At 36.7% G+C, this 20,788-nt stretch overlaps 1 protein-coding gene across 3 annotated transcripts in view; it reads left to right on the top strand.

Moving 5' to 3' along the window:
* The window catches only part of LOC122801057 (arylacetamide deacetylase-like), a 523,400-nt gene that overhangs the window by 408,498 nt on the left and 94,114 nt on the right, over positions 1 to 20,788 (top strand). For all 3 annotated transcript variants that reach the window (XM_044070541.1, XM_044070540.1, XM_044070542.1), the window contains exon 5: positions 14,017 to 14,188. In XM_044070541.1, the coding sequence (XP_043926476.1) occupies positions 14,017 to 14,188 (172 nt within the window). The remainder of the gene's footprint in view (positions 1 to 14,016; positions 14,189 to 20,788) is intronic.

Genomic DNA, 20,788 nt, shown 5'->3' with positions numbered 1-20,788 from the left:
TAGCTACACTTTTATCAAGTTACTACGAAGCAGTAATAAATACAATTGAATACTTTAAAGAATGCCTGGATTAGTGCTCAAGTTATACAAACAAAGCTAGATTCAGCAGGCCTGGATCTAGTCTATGCTACAGCAAACAAGGTGTACCAATTTCAGTAAGAAGCAGTTCAAATATGCATGTACTATAAGCCTTTAACCAGAAATTCCCAGCTCAGAAGGGCAGAGTCCAGCCTCTCCTCCCACTAGAGTGCAGACCACGAACCCTTTTAATGTAAAATAATTGGCCTGAAGCCCAAGTGCTTAAACCAGAATTAATACACTTTTAGAATAACAGACACTGAGCCCTCAATCAGCAGTTCCCAACTTAGAAGGATGTAAGCTACCTGTTCTGCCACCACAGTGCAGACCACAAACCTTCTTAATGTAAAACAACTGGTCTGAAGCCCAAGTGCTTAAACTAAAAGGCTTAGAATGAGATACACCAAGCAGTAATAAATACAATTTAGTACTTTTAAGATTACCCTAAAGAAAAATAAAGTAGGAAGAAACACAAATACAGTAAAAGCAGATTTTTTTTTTCAGAAAAGTAGCAAAAACAGTAGTAAAAACAATTCACATGCAGTGCAAGCAGGCACACTTGAGTATGTAGCAATATTAGTCCACACACAGTTTGAAAAAATGTAATTAAATTAAAAAGGACTAAAAGCAAGTGCAGAAAGGGTTTATTAGGTGGAATGCGGTAAAGAGATGGGACTGGGGGAGTGTCCTAGATCAAATCTAGAGTGGGGCGGGCACTGCAAAAGCCACCAAATTTAAACTACAACCAAGAACAAGAAGGGGGGGGGGCACCAGTTTCAACAGAACCAGTTTCAACAGAGATGTGAGGAATCAGAGTGCAAATTATAAAACCAAAAAAAATATACTGATCTCTGTATATTTGCAGAACAGTAAGACAACAGATATCTAAGCAACAATGTTGCTCTATAATACAGAATAATACAGAAAAATATACTCAGCTCTATATATTTGCAGATAGTCTTGTAAGGCTGTCTCTCAACACACAGGTTCCACTTTAAAATGTTAAAAGAGGCAAAAGCAAAATAAGGTAATAAAGTAGGAAGAAACACAAATACAGTAAGGCAGATGAAGTGCAAATTTTTTTTTTTTTTTTTTGAGATGGAGGAAACAGTGCAGATTAAGATACTATAGGGGAATGCCCTTCCCAAGTGCTCTCTCTGTACACTGCAGAGGAGATGGGACTAGTAAGAGTATCCAAAATCAAAGTATGATCTCACTGTACTCAGTTGAGTGAGCGAATGAGATGGGTCCAGGAGGAGTGTGCAAAAAGAGATTTACAGCAGGGGTGGGCAATTCCAAAGCCACCCAAGATTAACACAAGAAACAGGCAGGGGTGGGTGGGGAACTACTGCAGAGATTCAGAGACACACACAATATTTACTGAATCCAAGACACACAATATTTACTCACTCAAATCTTAAATAAGTGCAGAAAATATACTTAAATCAGCTTATATCCAGTTGATGTATGCAGACAAGTCTCAGTAGCCAGCAACTCGATTTAAAATGATTACTAGAAATGTAACCAACACAGATTTTAATGCTAGCAGAAACCCCCAAGCTAATTAACACTTATCAAAGGAATTTCAAAGCAGTCTAACAACTACTGCAGAGATTCAGAGACACACACAATATTTACTGAATCAAAAACACACAATATTTACTCACTCAAATCTTAAATAAATGCAAAAAATATACTTAAATCAGCTTATGTCCAGTTGATGTATGCAGACAAGTCTCAGTAGCCAGCAACTCGATTTAAAATGATGATCAAACAAGAGAAGTGACATATTACATTTATATTAGACGTTTGTTTACAAAAGAAGAAATCCTGTTTTTATATTATATATATATATCCTGTATTTATATTAGAAGCAGTTCTACTGTGCTTTGTTTGTGTTCATAGATTTATACTGTTGTGTGAATGATCGAATGCTATACAGTATAACTTATGCAAGCGAAGTAAAGATCTTCTTTTTATGATAATGAAGTTGGTGTCCTGGTAACGAAGCAGCTTTAACCAGCTGTTAGTGTTCCTTACTACTGTTGTATGACCAAATGCTACACACTGTAATTGAACTAACATAGTAGACATCCTGTCAGTGTGATAATTAATGAAGAAGAAGTCCTTCTAACTAAGCACCCCAACATGTGTTAGCATTATTTGTCTTGTTAGAGATAGTTCCATGCAGAGGTTTATATAACCCTGTAATGCTATCTGGTGAAGAAAAACATACACAGCAGCTGCCTTAGATAGCTTACCAAGTGCTCTTGTTGCGCCTGAGCCATTATTTCCACACTGTTATTGATATCCGTAAAATTTAATTTATATACATTGCTTAACAGTTATGAGGCTTATCCTAAAGAGCTGTTTATATTAAGGTATATACCATACTGGCTGTAGTACTATCTTTTGGTTTTACTGTACAATAACTGTTTAAAGGTAACTAAGTAGTGTTTCATGTATGAACACGGCATTGCTTTTTTCAAACATATTAAACATCATACTAGTTACTGCTCTATGCTCATTATTATCAGAACTAACCTCTATCAAAGCATTGTTACTTTTTTGATTATCTGTGTTCCTTCCTTTTTAGTATATACTGCCTCCTGGAATACCCTCAGCCAGTGTCCTGATAATCAAAAGTGCACCTCCTCAATAGGAGAATGCAGTGACTCAGACACTCTTAAAAGTTTTACAGATGCCAAACGTCTGAGCATATTGTATGTCCAGCTCTTAAACTTTCACTGTTAAATTATGTTATTTAATCAAATTGGAAGCACGCCACATAGAAACCTGCATTTCTCCTTAATCTTTTTGCATTACACTAATTACCTCAATTAGCCTAGCTGCCCCCATACCTATGAATAATTTCTCAATAGCCTGTAGCCCTTGTTATCTGTTAGTTAAGTAGTTCTCTTACTCTATTTCTTGCATAGATTTTTTCTCTCTTATAGCCCTCGTGCATCTTTTTCCCTTACCCAATAGTTACATACACTCTATATTTCTCCTCAGAAACGCTTGCTAACACACACTGCATTGCTAGGTTTAGATTTGCTGGCTAAAAACATCAAAAAGTACACAAACGCTTGCTCTTACTACATCCTATCTTTGTTGCCTGTTTATATTTTAGTTCTAACAGAATAAAGAAAAGGTCTTTAGCTCTTTTAAGCTTTCTCATACCTGTAATATTTGTGGACATTGTTTTTTTCTCGTCTTGGAATGACTAGATCTGAGCCTGCCCATTCCATTCACCCTTCGGGCTCACTCCTCTCCTCTACCATACTCCCATTCCCACCCACCCCCTCTTTTATTAAATTTATACATCCATAAACCCCTCCCCAAACTACCTCATCAACTGCAAACCAGTCAGCTTACACTCTGACTCCACCGCTAATTAAAAATCATATTTACTTGACACCTACTCTCCATAAGAAATGCCCTCCCACACAGCCACACATAGTCACACAACATACATTATTCTCATTCCTAGTCTCTTTACATCTCTAACTCTATTAACCCGCACTACCACTACATATTACACCTTGCTCTCATTAACTCAAACTTCCAATACACAAACCCTTCCATCGCCTCTTAGCAGAAATAGTTATTCAAACATCTCATCCTCCTTATTCCTACACAACACTTGTAACCTATATAAAACAAAACTTTCCCATACCCATTCCAAACTCAAAATAAGCAATTTTTATCTTCTCAAAACACTTTCACATAAAAATGACACCGATGCTATTATTCATCTTCGCCTCTTTCTCACACAATGTGGTGACATCCACCCCAACCCTGGCCCTAAATCTTCAACTAACTCAAAATGCTTACAGTTTCAACTAGTAATAATAAACACATGTAGCATATGTAACAACATTTCTGAGTTCCATGCATGGCCATCTACTCACACCCTAAATATTGTAGCAGTAACAGAAACTTGGCTAAAACCTCATATTGCTGATACTGAAATTCTTCCTCCAGTGTACAACATTATTCATGCTGATAGACTCCATAAAAAAGGTGGTGGCACAGCACTAATCTACGATAACAGCCTTAACATAACAAGCTATCCCAAACAACTCCCCACTTTTTGCAATCTAGAAATCTTACTAACTTCCCTTCACATCAGACTAATAATTATAGCAGTAATCTACATCCCACCAGGGCAAAATATCCCCTTCCTAGAGGACGTTTTATCTTAGGCAAACCAGAACATCTCACAGGAAACCATTATTCTAGGAGATATAAACATTAATTGGCTAAACTTAGCAGTCAACTCTCCAGTCAACGGCATAAACCTACACAGCTTCACAGCTTATTACAACTCCTACCCATGGCCTATCCACTAGATCAGAATCTACCCTAGACTGGATAGTAGTATCCCATCCACAAAATTATTCCAACTCAGCACCTTACCTAACATACTAAGTGATTACCTCCCAGCATTCACCCATAGGACCCACCCTGAAATATCAAAAACACACGCCTACAAAACATCCAGAAATCTCACCCACTTTGACACAGACAAATCTGTAAGCATTCTAAAAACCCAAAATTGGCTCCCACTAAAAACTCTCCCCCTAGATGAAGCTGTTAATTATTTCAACAAACATTTTCTGGACACACTAAACAGCTTCGCCCCTACACGTACCAAACGTACCAAGGCCAGCCATGCCCCTTGGCTAACTAAATCACCAAAACAAAGCCTCCTCCATAGAGATAAAGCATGGAAACAATGGCAAAAATATAAAACTAAACAAACCGAACTTACGTATAAGCAACTCCAAAATAATTCCAAAAAACTAGTCATACACGATAAGAAAAACTACTTTACCTTGCAGCTATCGACCGCAAACAACAATCCCAAAATGTTTTGGAAATCAATCTCCACATGGCTTAATCCTGGCACTTTATAATATCCTTCCCCCGCACCTGATAAAAGCCTACAGCAAATCTCTCATGACTTTAACACCCATTTCATTACTTCTATTCAAAACCTAATCAAAGACCCTACAACAAACTTAAGCCCAACCACACAACATACATCTAATTCCTCACATAATAATAACCATTCTCCTTCTCTAGACCCCTGCATTAATAATCTAACATCACCGTCATTCTCCATCCAACCAATTCCACCCTCAGAAATATTCAAACTCCTAAATATACCGAAACCCTGCTCTGTCTTTGCTGACAAACTCCACCCCCGACTATTTAAAGCTAGCATCAAGTGAAATTGCATACCCAGTCAGTATTCTAATAAATCGGTCTCTCTCTGAATAATTTGTCCCAAATTTATGGAAAAAATCTATCATCACCCCACTACATAAAGGTGGAACTTCCCATAACCTGTCAAACTACCACCCTATCTCAATACTTTCACCACTATCAAAACTATTAGAAAAATCTGTTCACACTCAATTACTTAAACATCTCCTAGACAATGAGCTTCTCTCTCCCACACAACATGGCTTCCGTCCAGGGCACAGCACAATTACAGCCCTGCTCTCTTTCACTGATACTGTCAATAAAGCCCTTGACACTGGCTTCTATACACCAGTAATCCTACTAGATCTGTCAAAGGCTTTCGACACATTATCACATAGCAGATTACTACACCAAATATGAAAACTAGGATATTCCCCTAATTCTGTCATATAGTTAACCTCCTACCTCAATAATAGAGAACAATCAATAAAATGGCAAAATGCACAATCTACCTATCAAAAAAAAAAAAACAGCATAGGAGTCCTTCAAGGTTCCATTCTAGGGCCAGTACTCTTCAATATCATTATCAATGACCTACACAAGTTTCTTAACTAGGAACTTGATCCAATAGACTGATGATTTGACAATTATATCTTCCACCAACAATTTTTCTGACCTTCTAAAAAATAACCCAAAAAGCTTTTACTTCAATAGAAACCTGGCTAACTAATTCTCAACTGTTGCTGAACACCAACAAAGCAAAACTACTCTTATTCACTTCAAAAGCACCAAGCACAAACTTTAAGATTTTTTCTAAAGATGGAACTGAAATAGAAATAGCTAAAGCTGCTAAACTACTAGGTATAACAATAGATGACAAACTTACCTTTGAGCCACATATTCATAACACAATAAAAAAGGTACACTTTAAATTAGGCAAACTGTATAGGCACAAATTAGACCTCAATAAGCAAACCAAAGCTAAACTAACAAGTACCCTTCTCCTCCCTTCCCTTCTATATGGAAGTGCTATCTTCACCAATCTACTTTCATCCCTTAGTAATAAGCTGCAATCTTGCTATTATAAAATAGTCAAATTTGCCTCAGGAAAACCCACCTGCACACACCACTGTGAAGCAATTGCAGAACTCAACTGGCTTGAATTCTCTAGCCATCTTTCTTATACCCAACTAACACTATCTCATAAACTAATTTTCAAGCCCCACCTCTTCCCAGCATTCCACTCAGTCCTGCAAACTTACACTCCTACTCGGTCACTTAGATCATCTCAGAAGCAGCTAATAAAGATTACAAAACCAAACAAAAGAGCTGGACAAAGTCTTTACTCCTATAATATATCCAAACTTTGGAACATATTACCCTCCCATATAACTAATGAAATCTTCAAAACTCTTTAAATCATAACTCAAGCTACATTGCCAAAAAAAAATATCATGTCCTTGCACAACAATCAGCCTCCCTACGTCATGCTAAACTTTTCTATGTGACACTCACAATTTACCTCATTATATACTTCTGCCCTTTACTGCCTGACTTTACTCTCTTTCATGGTTCTAAACCTACTGAGAATTTTTTTCTGATTATGGAATTATAAATATGTTCATTTTAAATGTTCCATTTTGAATGTACTACCACAATGGTATATAATGTGCAAATGTTTTTTTTTAAATTTTTAAATGTCTTAATGTTCTATAGTTTTGAATGTATTACTGTGGAGCTTTTCTTCCCGGTCCTCCACTGAAAATGGGTCAATGGCCCAGTGGACTTTCCCAGTCAACAAATGTCAATAAATAAATAAATATAAACATTCTTTAAGGGCAGCAGGCACTGAATTTGTAGACGAAACACTGAAATATAAAGTTGTTTTCTAGCAACAACCTCTTCATTAGTTTCGTTTTTCTTTGATGTGGAGTTATTCAGATGACTTTTACTTCTGCAGGGATTGTGCATATTGACTGATACTGGTGGATTGTAATGATAGAAACTTGAGTGGCATTTTATGGTTGAAATGTTCTGAATTGGGCAGTTTGTTTCATTGTTTTGTTTCATTGCTTACTGGAAAAAAATGTTTAAAACTATAAATTTAAAACACACTCTAACAAGTGGTGCTGCATTATACAAGGGTTATAGTTTTTTTTATATATTATAATTAATACAGCCAAGAAGGTGAATCAAAGAACTTTTGCATGGTTCTAAAAATGTGTGCAATGGGCCTATGATTTGAAAACAGCCCAAAGGTAAACTTAACCTGCCACTGGCCAGATGCATTTTCTTTGGATGTGGGTTTCAGTGCTGTTTCAGTGAATGTGAGTTTTAAACGTAGAGAAGTTTTAACGTTTAGTCTGTTTTCATTGTAAGAGTATTGCTTTGTTTAGGTTTAGCAAATGTCTATCAGTGTTTGTGCTATAAATTTTGAAATAAAAGTTGTAAATGAAATCCAAATATCTGTGATCATTGTGGAAGTAAAGCATAACACAGTATGTACACTAACAGTTTTGAACTGTGTTTATAGCAACTGAGGAGAAATAGCCAAGTAATCAGACACTGGAATGGCTGTGTATGTGTAGGGGGCTGCTTGGGGGGGGCTCTAGGTTTTCACCCCCCTGCAAAAAATCCTGCAGACTCCCCTGGGTGGATAGCTTCCAAAGGATACAATAATGCATTTTTTGGCATTTAGTTTCAGTCCGTGATATTGGTACCAGCTATTTATGGGGGACAAACTGTCCTGCAAGATGGCAAATTCATTTTGAGGAATCAATGAGTTTTCTTTGCCTGTAGTCATAATGCAAGTGGTTTTGAAGAAAACAGTGAATAAGTTGTCAGAAAATCCAAAAAGCATATCTACCCTGGACATTCCAGTGATTCACAGATTTATATATTTGAATATTAAGTTTCCAACCCCTTCTAGAATTGTGAATAACATAACACCATGTCTATATTTCTAATCACACATAAAATTGTCCATTGTTTTCCCAGAACTATATATAAATGTGTATAGCATTAATGAGGACTGTTTGTTTTTTCCATAACCTTGTCTATCACTATATCACAATTTGACACTTTCATCTCCCACTTATTTGGTCATTGATTTTAAACAGCTATGCAGTCCTGTTAAAGTTGCTACACAAATTTATATACTATTTTTTTTCTCAAGCCTACCCTTGTCCTTGATAGCAGCCAATGAACTGGCAGTTCTTGCATTTATTTATCAAAATCTCATAGATCTATAAGACATTGATTCTAAAGTTTTTGTTAAAAGCAATAAACTACTTATTGATCTGGTATGGACTTTAAGAACTTTCTGATAGGATACGTAGATGATATTAGTCCTTGAATTCTGAAATGATAAAAACACATTAAATTTCTACTGAAAGAAGCACACCACAGACACCAACGTGATAGATGAGCTCTTTTGTTCCTTTTAATAATGTCAATGGAACTTCATTCTTCATTCATTAAAAGGAACAGAAGCACTCATCTATCACATCAGTGCCTATGGATTGCTTGTATTTTTATATTATCTTTTAGTGTTTTGGTTTTTGGGAATCCTGAAACTGTAGCTCTACTTCCTACTTAAGCCATTTTCATAAATTTTCATTTCTGCATGGCAGTTTTTCTGCTGGTCAGTAATGTACAATGCTGCTTATTTCACAATTACTCAGGCTTCAGTGATCTTTATTTTTCTGTTTCATATTACAGTGAGGCCTGTGTGCTTGATATGTCTTGGTTTATGAGGGAGTTCAGAACAACACTGTCTAGTAGAAAGAGTGAGGCATATTTTAAAGATCATTCCTTCTTTGAGCCACAAGTACATTAAATTTATAATATAAAAGTAGGGTATACGGTGGGATGCAGAGTGATTATTTTTAGTTGTGATGGCTGCTACTACATGAAGAAAGTTCATCTGCAAGAATATGTGTATAAATATTTCATGTACATAAGCTATTGTATTCATGCAACTACAGCCAGTCAATGTAGTTTAGGACATTTTAGTTTTGTTTTACATTTGATCACACTTACTAGACCAAGGGGAAGAATTACTATGACTGATTTAAGTGTAGACAGATGCTATCCATACAGACAGCAGACTAAGAAACATGATATATAATTATTACCCCCACAAAAGCTTTTACCTTGGTGGAGTACATTTTGTTGTTGTTGCACTTTGTTCAGTGAAGGATTTCCTCATAGTGTTACTGTTATCATATGGTCCTATGATCACCTTACTAGGAACATGCCAGGAATCAAACTTTTTAACCTGCTTTCCAAACTTTTCATTAGTCAGATTAAGTGGATCTATAAATTTAGTTCTTACACCTTTGCTGTTCATATTTTTTTTAAACCAGTGTTTTAAATCGGTCAACCCACATGCTATATAAAAATTACTTAATTACCAGGATATCATCTGTTAATATGAGATCTAATAAAAAACGAATTCAGAAGGATTTTACTGATGTACCATCCTAAATCAAAAATAAGTCACTTTGTGTCAGCCTTATAAGACGATAATACTTGTCACTCAATGAAAACCTAAGATAGGTGTTTAGGCCAGGTAATGAGCTGCAGTGAACTAGCTACCTTTGGGTATGTACACCTTTAAATAAATTTGCCACATCTAAAAAATCAAAAGTAATTTGGCTTAAGTTAGAAATTCTAGTGTTACTCAAGTCCAGATGTAAGAATGGTCATTAGAAAATATGTTATGACTCTTTAGCTTGAATCTATCTTACCTGAAGTAGCATCTGTCACCCTGATATATATTCAGATCCTTTAAATATTATGAAAATGATCTGTGAGGTCATATTATGAGTGGAATGGTTACTTGTGAAATGGTAGAGTTATTTATTTTTCCATACTCTAATTTTCAAGCTGAATTTTATGGATTATAATAAACTTAGGCATATATTTCTTCAATAATTTAAGTAACTTTTTCTATTACCCCTCTTACTCTTTTTATGTTTTAATAGCTTAGGCCATTGTTATATGTAGATATAAATACCCCCTTTTTTCAGTTTAGTTAATTGAATTTAGTGCAACTTTGTTTTTTAATCATTTGTTTCGGTAGCTAATGCAGTAATTCACTTTTATGCTTATTTATAATTTGCAAAATGATATAAAGTTATATTTCATCAGTGGGACAGTTCTAGCAGAAAAGAAAGTAGGAAAAACGTGAATCTTGGTAAATATGTTGGGGGGTGGGCAAGCTCTTCACACACTATGCAGATGGCTTTCCTTCTTATTAAAGATAATCACATTCACACCAGCATGGATGGGAAATGGAACAATTTTATTGGAGATCCTGACATTGAAATGGGACTTGAAGCAGTAATAAGCCAACCCCACCAACCTTTGAGTTTCCATGTTTGTTTGCCTGCACTCTTTCTTTTAGCATTACATGTAGTTTTAGTTTGCTTACTACCTGATTTGTGCACATTTTTTGTATTACTGATGACAGGGTTATTGCCTATAAAATTAATCAATATATCAAAATCTTTTTTCCTCACTTGAAAAAGCATGCAGATAAGCAAAGTATTCTATGAGTTTGGCAGATGGTTATAGCAAATTTCATCAGTAAATCTTATACAGTGTTACATCACTACTTACTTTGTTTCTCAACACCATTGTAATGTTCTTAGTTATTTGCTGAAAAGTATTTCTGCATGAAGCAATATTTCCTGAACCAAAGGTAATAAATAATTCTAAAAGATCAGTTCTCTTAAAATCAGTCTGAAATTTCTAGGCTGGTAGAAAATTGTAGTCATATTTCTATGCCTGAAAAATAGTTTACTTTGAGTGCATTCCCTATCAGGAGGTGAGGAGGTACAATGCCCCAAATGGGGAATGTATATAGCGAGGGTTCAAATCAAATGTAATACTGGCCTTTTCTCTGATACCATTTCCTTTTGAGGAAACTATTAAAGCACTAAAACAGAGGTTGATAGATTTATATATTCATAGGTAAGTACTAGGTTAGCTGCCCTTGTGGCAATTTTAAGCCCAGCCAACTTCTCTTTTTGTGCTTCAAAAAATCTATCTGATATGGTTATAGATTGGCCTTACCCATCCCATGGTCAATAATTATATGTTACCCCTAATAAAAATAACAAGGATCATACCAAAGATGATTTGAGGGGACCTGTGCATGGGATAAAGCATTTGGGAGCTACTTTTTTCTAGTAGTACTACAGGGGGCAGTCCTGGGGTAAATTTTCTGTTTCCTATCCATAACTCTAAGTTGTGCTTGAAAAAGGACAGGGATGAACATTGTCTTATGTTTATGGGAAGAATACCAGCAGTGGTATCCTCTGTGAAATATAGCTGTCCCTGTAAAGCATTCTGTTGATGTTGCAGAAGATGCTTAGTCCCTGCACCGAGTATTTCTGATACCATTTGACTTTCTGATGTCCAGTAAAACCATTGGTAATGGGTTGCAGGATGCCTTGTTTGCCAGACACAGGTCACCTCATAGGTGTCTGTTGCATATCAATTATAGAGACAAGCATTGAGACAGTCCAGGTAGGACATGTTGTTTGGGTCTTGTATCCTTTTTGTAAGATATCTCTGTGGACATTCCAGTTGTTGCATGTGTCTGAACAGATGCATGCCAAAGGGGGTATTATATTCAATGACCAACATAATGAGAGTGGTATAAAGGGGGCAATGATATTCCTAGATCTAAACACAAACCCTTTTTTTATAAGTTGTGCAATACAGAATGACTTTCTCACCAGTAGACACATGTTGGTAAAAAATTTGGTCACTGTTCACATACGTTCCCAAACCAAGAACAACTGGGTCAGCTCTTGGGGGTGTATTGCCAATGTGGTAGTTCCCTGGGGTAGATGACTTCATAAAGAATACAATGATGCATTCTTTGGCATTTAGTTTCAGACCATGATTTTGACACCAGTTATTTACTTCAGGCAAACCTTCCTGGAGGATGGTTAAGTCATTTGGAGATTCAATGACTGCTCTTTGTTTGCAGTCATCTGCAAACTTAGTCATCCAGAACCCTTTAGTATTGGCTTTTACTTCTGAAATCAGATGCCAAACAGGATAGGTTCCAGTACAGAAACCTGGGAGTATCTTTGTGGAGGCATCTTCCCCTGTTTTGATTATCATAATCCTGTGAGCCAATAGACAATCCAGTGGGTGACATAGGGATTTATTTCCAGTTTTGTGTCAAAAGCTTTGGCTAGGTCAAGGTATACAGTGTGTGCTATTTTCCCTTCATCTAGTGCCTTGATTACCTTCTCAAAAACATCCACCAGTTTGACTAAGGATGACCTGCCCTTGACAAATCCAAACTGAGATGGATCCATGGATTGGATGTTCTCTATGACCTGATTGATTAATTCCATGAAAAATCTTTTCCATGGCTTTGCATATGACTGTTCAGACATATGGGTATGTAATTGCCTAGGTCTGTGGAAGGTCCCGCCTTATGCAGGGGAATGACTGTAACTGCTTTCTATTCATTTGGTACAAAATCATGGAGGCTGAGACTGAATAGTGTTGTTAGGGTGTGGCTAAATTGTGCTTCATGCTATTTAAGATACACCCAGGGATATTGTGAGGACCTAGCGATGTAGTATTTTCGTCTTTTAATAGCACCTCTAGGTCTTGAGTGATAGTGCAGATGAGCCAGGTTCAGGTATATCCTGAGGGACAGTTGGAGGGGAGAGAGGGGTAAACTTAGAGCTGAATTTATCAGCCAGTAGATTTGCTGTATCTTCTGTCTCAGTGTAGGTAACATCATTTCACAATCAGCTCAGTGCATTGCTGCGTTGTGCTTTTGAGATTACAAACATAAGTAAAAATACCTTGTGATTGTCTTTGGCTTGAGTAGCTATTTTAGTCTCAAGCTTGGCTTTGGTGGATTTTATTTAGCTCCTGAGTTGTTTCTTTATTTCGGTGACAAAGGCTCTAACCTTCTAGGAATTAATCTTCTTACTTTTGGTCAAAATTTTCTTTTTTGATCTTATGGTTTGCTGATATTATGGGTTTGTTTCTGGGGTCAACAAGTCATGTGTCAGCTTTGATCCACTCCCATTGCTAATTCAGTTTTGTTTATCTTTACATACTGAATTCAGTTTTCCATAATCCACACTTAATGCCTTTATGCCAATCATGAAGAAATCATCCGTATATTGTTTCAGAACTACAAGTTAAGATTTATTTTTAATGAAAGTATGTTTATATCACTTAATTTCATATATATATTTTTGCTTAATGTTATATATTTTTGACATTGACATCTGCTGCTCTGATGGTATACAAACACTTATGCATTCATCATGATGAAAATGTGATTGAGCATTTCAAGAGTGGTGAAGATAGATAGTGTAGAACACATCATGTATGTAAATGCCCTGTTGGTGGCTAAGGATCTGAATAAAACAAAGTAGGGTCCAGAATTCTGCAAAATGATTACCATGTAGCAACATGAGGCCTTGTGCCTAGTTATATTTTAGCCTAATAAATTAACTGACTAGCAGATTAAATAAGTATACAAATGTGAATGCATATAAATGGAATGGAGATTTTTGAATTGTAATAATGTAATGCAATAAAGTATTTTCTCCATCTAGAAAAATGTGTAAATTTTTTGTCTAAAAATACCAGATAACGCAGCATACTTTAATATGTGCTGTTTTTCTAGATATTTAATTGTTTTTCTCTCTCTGTCTCTCTCTGCCTCAGTTACAGATTGGCACCAGAGTTTCATTTTCCTACTCAGTTTGATGACGTCTATACAGTAGTAAAATATTTCCTTCAGGACCATATTCTTGCTGAATACTCTGTTGACCCAGAAAGGACAGGAATTTCAGGAGACAGTGCAGGAGGAAATCTAGCCGCTGCTGTAACACAACAGGTGACTTTGTTATGGATGTTTTTTTTTTCTTTTACCAATTAACCTTTTAAATGCAGCAGCACACAACAGCAGTCATAAAATGGCTATATTATGAGTTGGTTGTATTCAATTCAACTGCATTTGGTTTTTGGGACAACTGAGTAAAGATCCTCAAATTTTGGAGGTTCTCTCATTATTCATGCAATTAATAAAAATCAAATTCTGGTTAGATCAGAAGCCTAAATGATATGAAAAAAAAAAAAAAATACATAACCACTTCTTTATTTTGAGCAAATTCAATTTTAGTTAACTTGAACAAAACAGGAACTACATGTTCTTCTGGGACATTCACACAATTCCTGTATGCTGTAATGCTTAACACAGTGAATCACAATTTAGCTGACTCTGATTTGTAGGCTGGGCCTCTGGGTGTTTTTATAAAGGAGCATGCATTTCAACAAACAGCATTGTTTTCAGCTTATTTTAATAGCCTCATAAAGGCTTCTTTACTTTGGCTTAGGATCTGTGAATCAGTTGAGTTTTGCATATTAGATACATTTCTTGATTTCAAAAAATGGAGTCCACATACTGTGGTCGTTGCCCTGCTTACTGTTGCAAGATTTATAAATACACAGATGACTTGAAATATGTAAAAGTAAGGCATGCATGTTATGATTATTAGTTTGTATTGGGAGTGAGGGGGTATTAGGTTCTTATCAAAGTGTTACATTATTGGCAATCAGAGACAGAGTAACAAGTAATGACAGACTTACCTAAACATGGCAGAACAGTGAAGGCTTTTCCATGTTTCCATCCATTTCACCCTTGTGCTTATTAAGAATTGGCTAAAGTATGGGAACAGAGGAGAAAGGAAGGAATGAAGCACACTTTTCAATGTTTTGTCACAATAATTCTAGACAAAGCCAAAAATAAACGGTGATAAAGGCACAAAATCAGGGACAGATTTTTAATGTTGCTCATATACTTAAAAATTGATTGAATAAATGAGGTTTGGGACAAACCAATTTGTCCTGGACTCGCTTTAGTTATGAGTGGGGGGATATGTTAGAAGAAAAGGGGAAGGTGTTTTGGTTTGGTTAAGTCAGGTACCTGGGGCTAGGCCTTGGATAAGTGGTTTGAGAGGTTAAGGGACATGAGGTAGGTTAGAGAGAGACTTAGATTAGCTGATATATATTTGGGAATAGAGGAAATGGTGTCACATTTTACAGGACTTGTTGAAGTTGCAGATGTTGTACCTGGGTATGTTTATAACTTGGCCAGAGTTAGTTCCACGTTTGAGTTGGAGGAATGCTTTTAGTCATCAAGGTATTGAGCAGGTTAGGAGGTTTATTAATCAGAGCTTGGCTAGGTAATTAAGGGTTTTGGGTATGTATACCATTGCACATAGGGATTTTTTGGATGGTGAGGTAGTTTGGTACCGATCAGATGGGGTGCATTTGAATGATGTTGGTTTGGATTTGTTTAAGATTCATGTGAAGTTGTTTTTAGAAGGTATTATGAAGGCTATGGAGTAGGAGGGGGAACAGCCTGGGTGCAGGCTGGTGGGTGGAGAACAGGGAGAGGATTGTCCTCTTCTGTTCGTCTTTAAGGTGAAGGTGGTCATGGATTTGAACTGGGGATCAAGTGAGTTGCGGGATGCTGCATGACTATAAGGGAACTTCATTGGGTAACGGTTAGTTTGAAAGGGTGAGCAGGTACACCCATTTAGAGTTTGTTAGGTGAGTGGGTACACTGCCCTGATGTATGAATCAGCCAGGGTGAGTAGGTACACTGCCCTGAGATTGTTTGAGACTTGTGAAGTTATTGTTTTACTGTTATTTGTTCCCATGTGAATAAAGTTTATGTTTATGTAATATTATTAATAAAGGTTGTCAAATGTCTTTATGTATTGATGTGAGTTATTTAAACGGGGGCCAGGATAACAGGTTTTGTATTAGCATGCATTTTCTGATTGATATGATGTCTAAAACTCAAATATCTGTCAATATATAATGACTTTTAGGAGACCAGTTGCCATAATGTTTAAGCCCTTTTTACCTCCCATGCACAAGATACAAGGTTGGATCCTGACCTCTGGCCAATAGATTTATGGATTTTTCATGTTTTCCCTAGGTCACTGTGGGGTTTCTCCCACCTCTCAAAAAACATACTGAGTGTTTCCAACTAAAACTCACTCAAGCATGGATTTGTGAGTAACAGCATAAAATCTATATACTGCCCTATAGAGGGAGGAGTTGTATTGACCAACTGCTTTGAGCATCTATTGTGGTGTGTATACCTTCCAGATAAGGGAACATAGATCATTAATTGCTGACTGTGGCAAGGCTAGCTACAAGACAGCTCTAGGTCATGTTGACTAATGTCACCAAATTGGCATCTTTGCCAATTATAAGTGGGTTGGAAATAAGCTGACGTACTCCAGGGATCCAGCCTAACAGTGGTAAGTGTGTATGTGCCCTTATTCTTCCAGTGTCTACCTGTTATAAAGCCCTGTAGCCCTGGGTCAATAAGCTACTAGACAGAGATGTCCATTTGCCTATCCTGGGTTATCCAAGATAAAAGCAAAACTGGATGTAAAACCAATCAAACTGCCAAACATGAACTAACTGGCAGGTTGCATCTTGGAAGTGGACGGCATGATAAGGAGGAAGCTGGATGTATCCAGTATCCAAGATGAAAGTGTAGTACAGAAAAGCCACTTAGCATGGGATTGAGAGTCTGTCACACAGGAGGAAATAGCTAGGGAATTCTGGTGAGGGTGAGACTTCAGAAGACAGTGAGGGATGTCATGAAATTTAATGACAGATTTCTGGCAATCAGACTACACTGTAAGGACACGGCACTCACAGCAGGGTTGTAAAAGTGAGGAAAAGAATACATTCAGGCATCAGTTGAAGGACCTAATAGAGTAAATAGGACAACACAATGTACATAGCAGAACAGACATAACAGGATTTGAGGTCTGCATGGGTAGGGCAACAACACTGAAGAAGAAGAGACCATTCTAGACTTTTGTCTGGCAAATGGTTTGATGGTTGAGGTTCAAGAAGAGAGACAGTCATAAGATCAGTCTCCAGATTTCTGGGTCATATTTTTGGCCTGCTCCTCAAAAAATATGTGATTATCTGGCAAATCACTAAGGATTGAAGTCATTGAGTTTCAGACTTCATATACTTTAGAAAATGCATGCTAACACAAGTCCTATTATTCTTAAGTTTATAAGAACAACATTTAGGATGAAGTTCAAGATGGCTGCCAAGCACTGAACACACACTTTCTGCTACTCCTGTATCAACCAAATCTGTCCGCTCAAAAAAACCCTGCATCTGGTACCGAATTGAACAGGAAAGGAGTATTTCTTCTAAACTATACTTCATGGAAAAGACCTATAGCAACATTTTGCTCTACAAAGTAAAATGTTATCACTTTTTCTGCAAGGGCTTACCTCTAGTGACTGGCTGAAGGCCGCAGCCGCATGGTGGCATCCTTTTCTCTGAAGGACTGAGCAATGAGTTCTAAACAAGAAAAGTTAAAGGAGAATTCTTTAAGTCACTCCCTTGTGGTCTAAACCTACACTTTAATCCACCCAGTGATGGCTAACCAACAAGAATCCATGGATGCTATAACTTCTAAAACCAAACTCTCTTCTCTAATATCACCTGAAAAGGATGTAACAGCTAAGAGGCAGAGAATAAATAAATCAACACAGGATTCAAATAAAAGAGCTGTTAAATCTAAAGGTGAGACTGTTCTTTCAACAGATGACCTTAAAACAACATTACAGCCCTTGCATGAAGATTTCAAAATTTTCTCAGACAAATTAAATTCATTTGGTTCTAATCTAGACCAAATTATATCCAGAATTAATCTTATTGACAAGAAAACTGAGGAGAATTCAAAGCAAATACAAGATTTACAAACAAAGGTAAATACAAATGACAAAATTATTAGTGACTTACACCAAAAAATAATAGACTTAGAAGCACGCTGTAGGAGAAACAACATTCTAATACGTGGCATTCGTGAAAAGTTTGACCAAGTCCAACTACCAGTCATACTAACTGAGATTTTTGAACACATTACTGAAAATAAAATCTTAGCTAAAGAAATCATTATTGAAAGAGCTCATAGAGTATTATGAAGATCACAAGACGAGGGTGTTCCTAGGCAGATTTATGCAAGGCTACTAAATGCTGCACATGTTGCCACACTCCTCATGGCTGCAAAAAAGAAAAGTAACATTTCATGGAGAGGTCACAGGATTACAATAGCACAGCATTTACCCCAGTCTATTAAGGCTCAAAGACAAGCTCTAGCTCCTTTTTGTGCTTTGTTAATCAAAAAAAAATTACGCTTCCAGATGAAATACCCAGCCATCCTCTCCTTCAGCTATGGGGATCAGAAGTTCCTAATACACTCTGCAGATGAAGCAAAAAAAGTATTTATGCAAGCTTTCAAGGAACTACCGGCTTAACTAGCTATACTGTTAAAGCCAGTAAAATAATATAATCAAGATAATACAGTGTATGCTTAAAAGCTATGAATTACTGTTAAGACTAACAAATAATATAACCAAGATGAATACACCTACAAAAACCTATCTCTGCTGGCTTTCTAACACTGTTAACTGATTCTAACTTACACTGTCATCTTCCCAGCTTATTTTTACCATCATCTAAATGTCCTGGCATTTTTTTTGTTTTTATTTTCCTTTCTAGCTCTTCAGTAATGTGTTGGCCCATTTGTATCAGTACACAAGGTTTCCTGTGGCCTGTTGAGGCCTTATTTAGAGCTCCACGAGGGTTCCCTAAGCTCCCAGGGCCATTTCAACATTCCATTACCCAGAATGCAATAGGAACACTGGCCGATGATGTCACGAGGCCAAAGATCACAACAGAAGAAGAAGAAGCAGTGCATTTCTGGGAATGCTAATATCATGAATTAGAGCCTAGGGAAGAAGAAATGGATCTAAAACAACACTAGCTGGACACTTCAGGATGGGGGTAACTATAAAGGACTCTGGTCAGGGTAATTTAGCAGTCTAATCTTTTGTTTAAGTAATGAATGTATTACAATATAGATTTTTTCTAGCAATACAAGTACATCACGCGGGCGGCACAGTGGTGCAGCGGTTAACGTTGTCGCCTCACAGCAAGAGGTTCTCTGGTTCGATTCTCGGCTGGGGTGCCTTCTGTGTGGAGTTTGCATGTTCTCCCTGTGTTTGCGTGGGTTTCTTCCGGGTACTCCGGTTTCCTCCCACATTCCAAAGACATGCATCTGGAGCATTTCTCCCCGGGCCTCCGCTGAAAACAGGCTCTGTGGAACCTAGCCGGACATTCCCGGTCAACAAATGTTAAATAAATTAAATAAATCAGTTTGTCAGAAGTCTTTCATAAACTGTATAGTAGCTGCCATCTGCTGGTCATGTTGCAAAATTACAATGCCATACTTCAGACATGCTTTTCTGTGCCTTTCAGTTTTTCAAAAACAATATTTTATGTGTTCACATTTAGTTTTCTATTTAGTATTTAGGTGTGTATTTGAGTGATATAAACTTAGACTCTATGAGTAAAATAAAAAGCCTATGCAATTGTCAAAAGTTACATATATATTTAACCTGTAATTTGTTCCTGTTATAATTACCACCTTCATTAACCTCCCTTTAGAGCAGTATGCTCAGTTAGAGCTTATCTATTTAAAGACAGCTAAAATCAATTGCCTGTTTAGTATCTATTGTTGCATGGTAACACAAATTAGCATTTTGACTGCTTTCGCCATGAATCAATCATGATTCATGAATCATGATGTTCCAATTCTTTACTGGAAGTGCAGGATATGGATGTCTTGTTCTCTCTCTTAATGAAGGTGGATCTACAGAGATAGTGAGCTCGATATGCTGTATGCTTATGCTTGGTTTAATTAGCCGGCTTGCTAAAACTTGCTTTCTTGCAAAAAAGGCTGGCTAAATTGTGTTTTTTGCTGGTTAGTGATGATATGTGAGTTATGTAGTTTATTGTGAACAGCATTTAGTAAAAATCCAATTAACTGCTTAGGTGTCAATCAATGCTCTTGTTTTTGTCTTTCCTTCTCTAATGTTATTGTTATGTAATTCTGTGTGTAATGCATATGTAGTAAACCCAGTTAGATATCTAGATAGGTAAAAAATGTATTTATTAGGATATCATGGTACTTACTACTATGCCAGTTATAAATAGAACCTGTGTTACTATCTGCTGTAATGGTTGTTAATAGCTCTGGTTATAAAGTGTGTTAGTTTCAATTACTTAGTAACTTTTATTGTATATATTACTCCAACCTCACTTGCCTATTTACATGGAAATTTTCAAAGTCAAAAATTTAAAAAAATGCTGTGTGTATTATGTTCTTATGGTGGTATTGTTTTATTATCTCTTTTAACTCCTGACTCGAACGTCACTTTGCCTTTAACTGTCCATTCTATGTACATACGTTTTTCAATATTCTTTAACATTTTTGGGAGTGGCATGGTGCTGTAGTTGTCTAATGTTTGTTGGTGCTTGGACTATTGATGTTAGTTTATATGTCTCCCTGCTCTGTTCTTGTATTATTCTTCATAAGGGA

The sequence above is a fragment of the Protopterus annectens genome, chromosome 4.part1 (genome assembly GCF_019279795.1).
Source record: "Protopterus annectens isolate FY-2018-M chromosome 4.part1, PAN1.0, whole genome shotgun sequence".
Taxonomy (NCBI): Eukaryota; Metazoa; Chordata; order Ceratodontiformes; family Protopteridae; genus Protopterus; species Protopterus annectens.
This window is presented reverse-complemented; position numbering and strand designations above follow the sequence as displayed.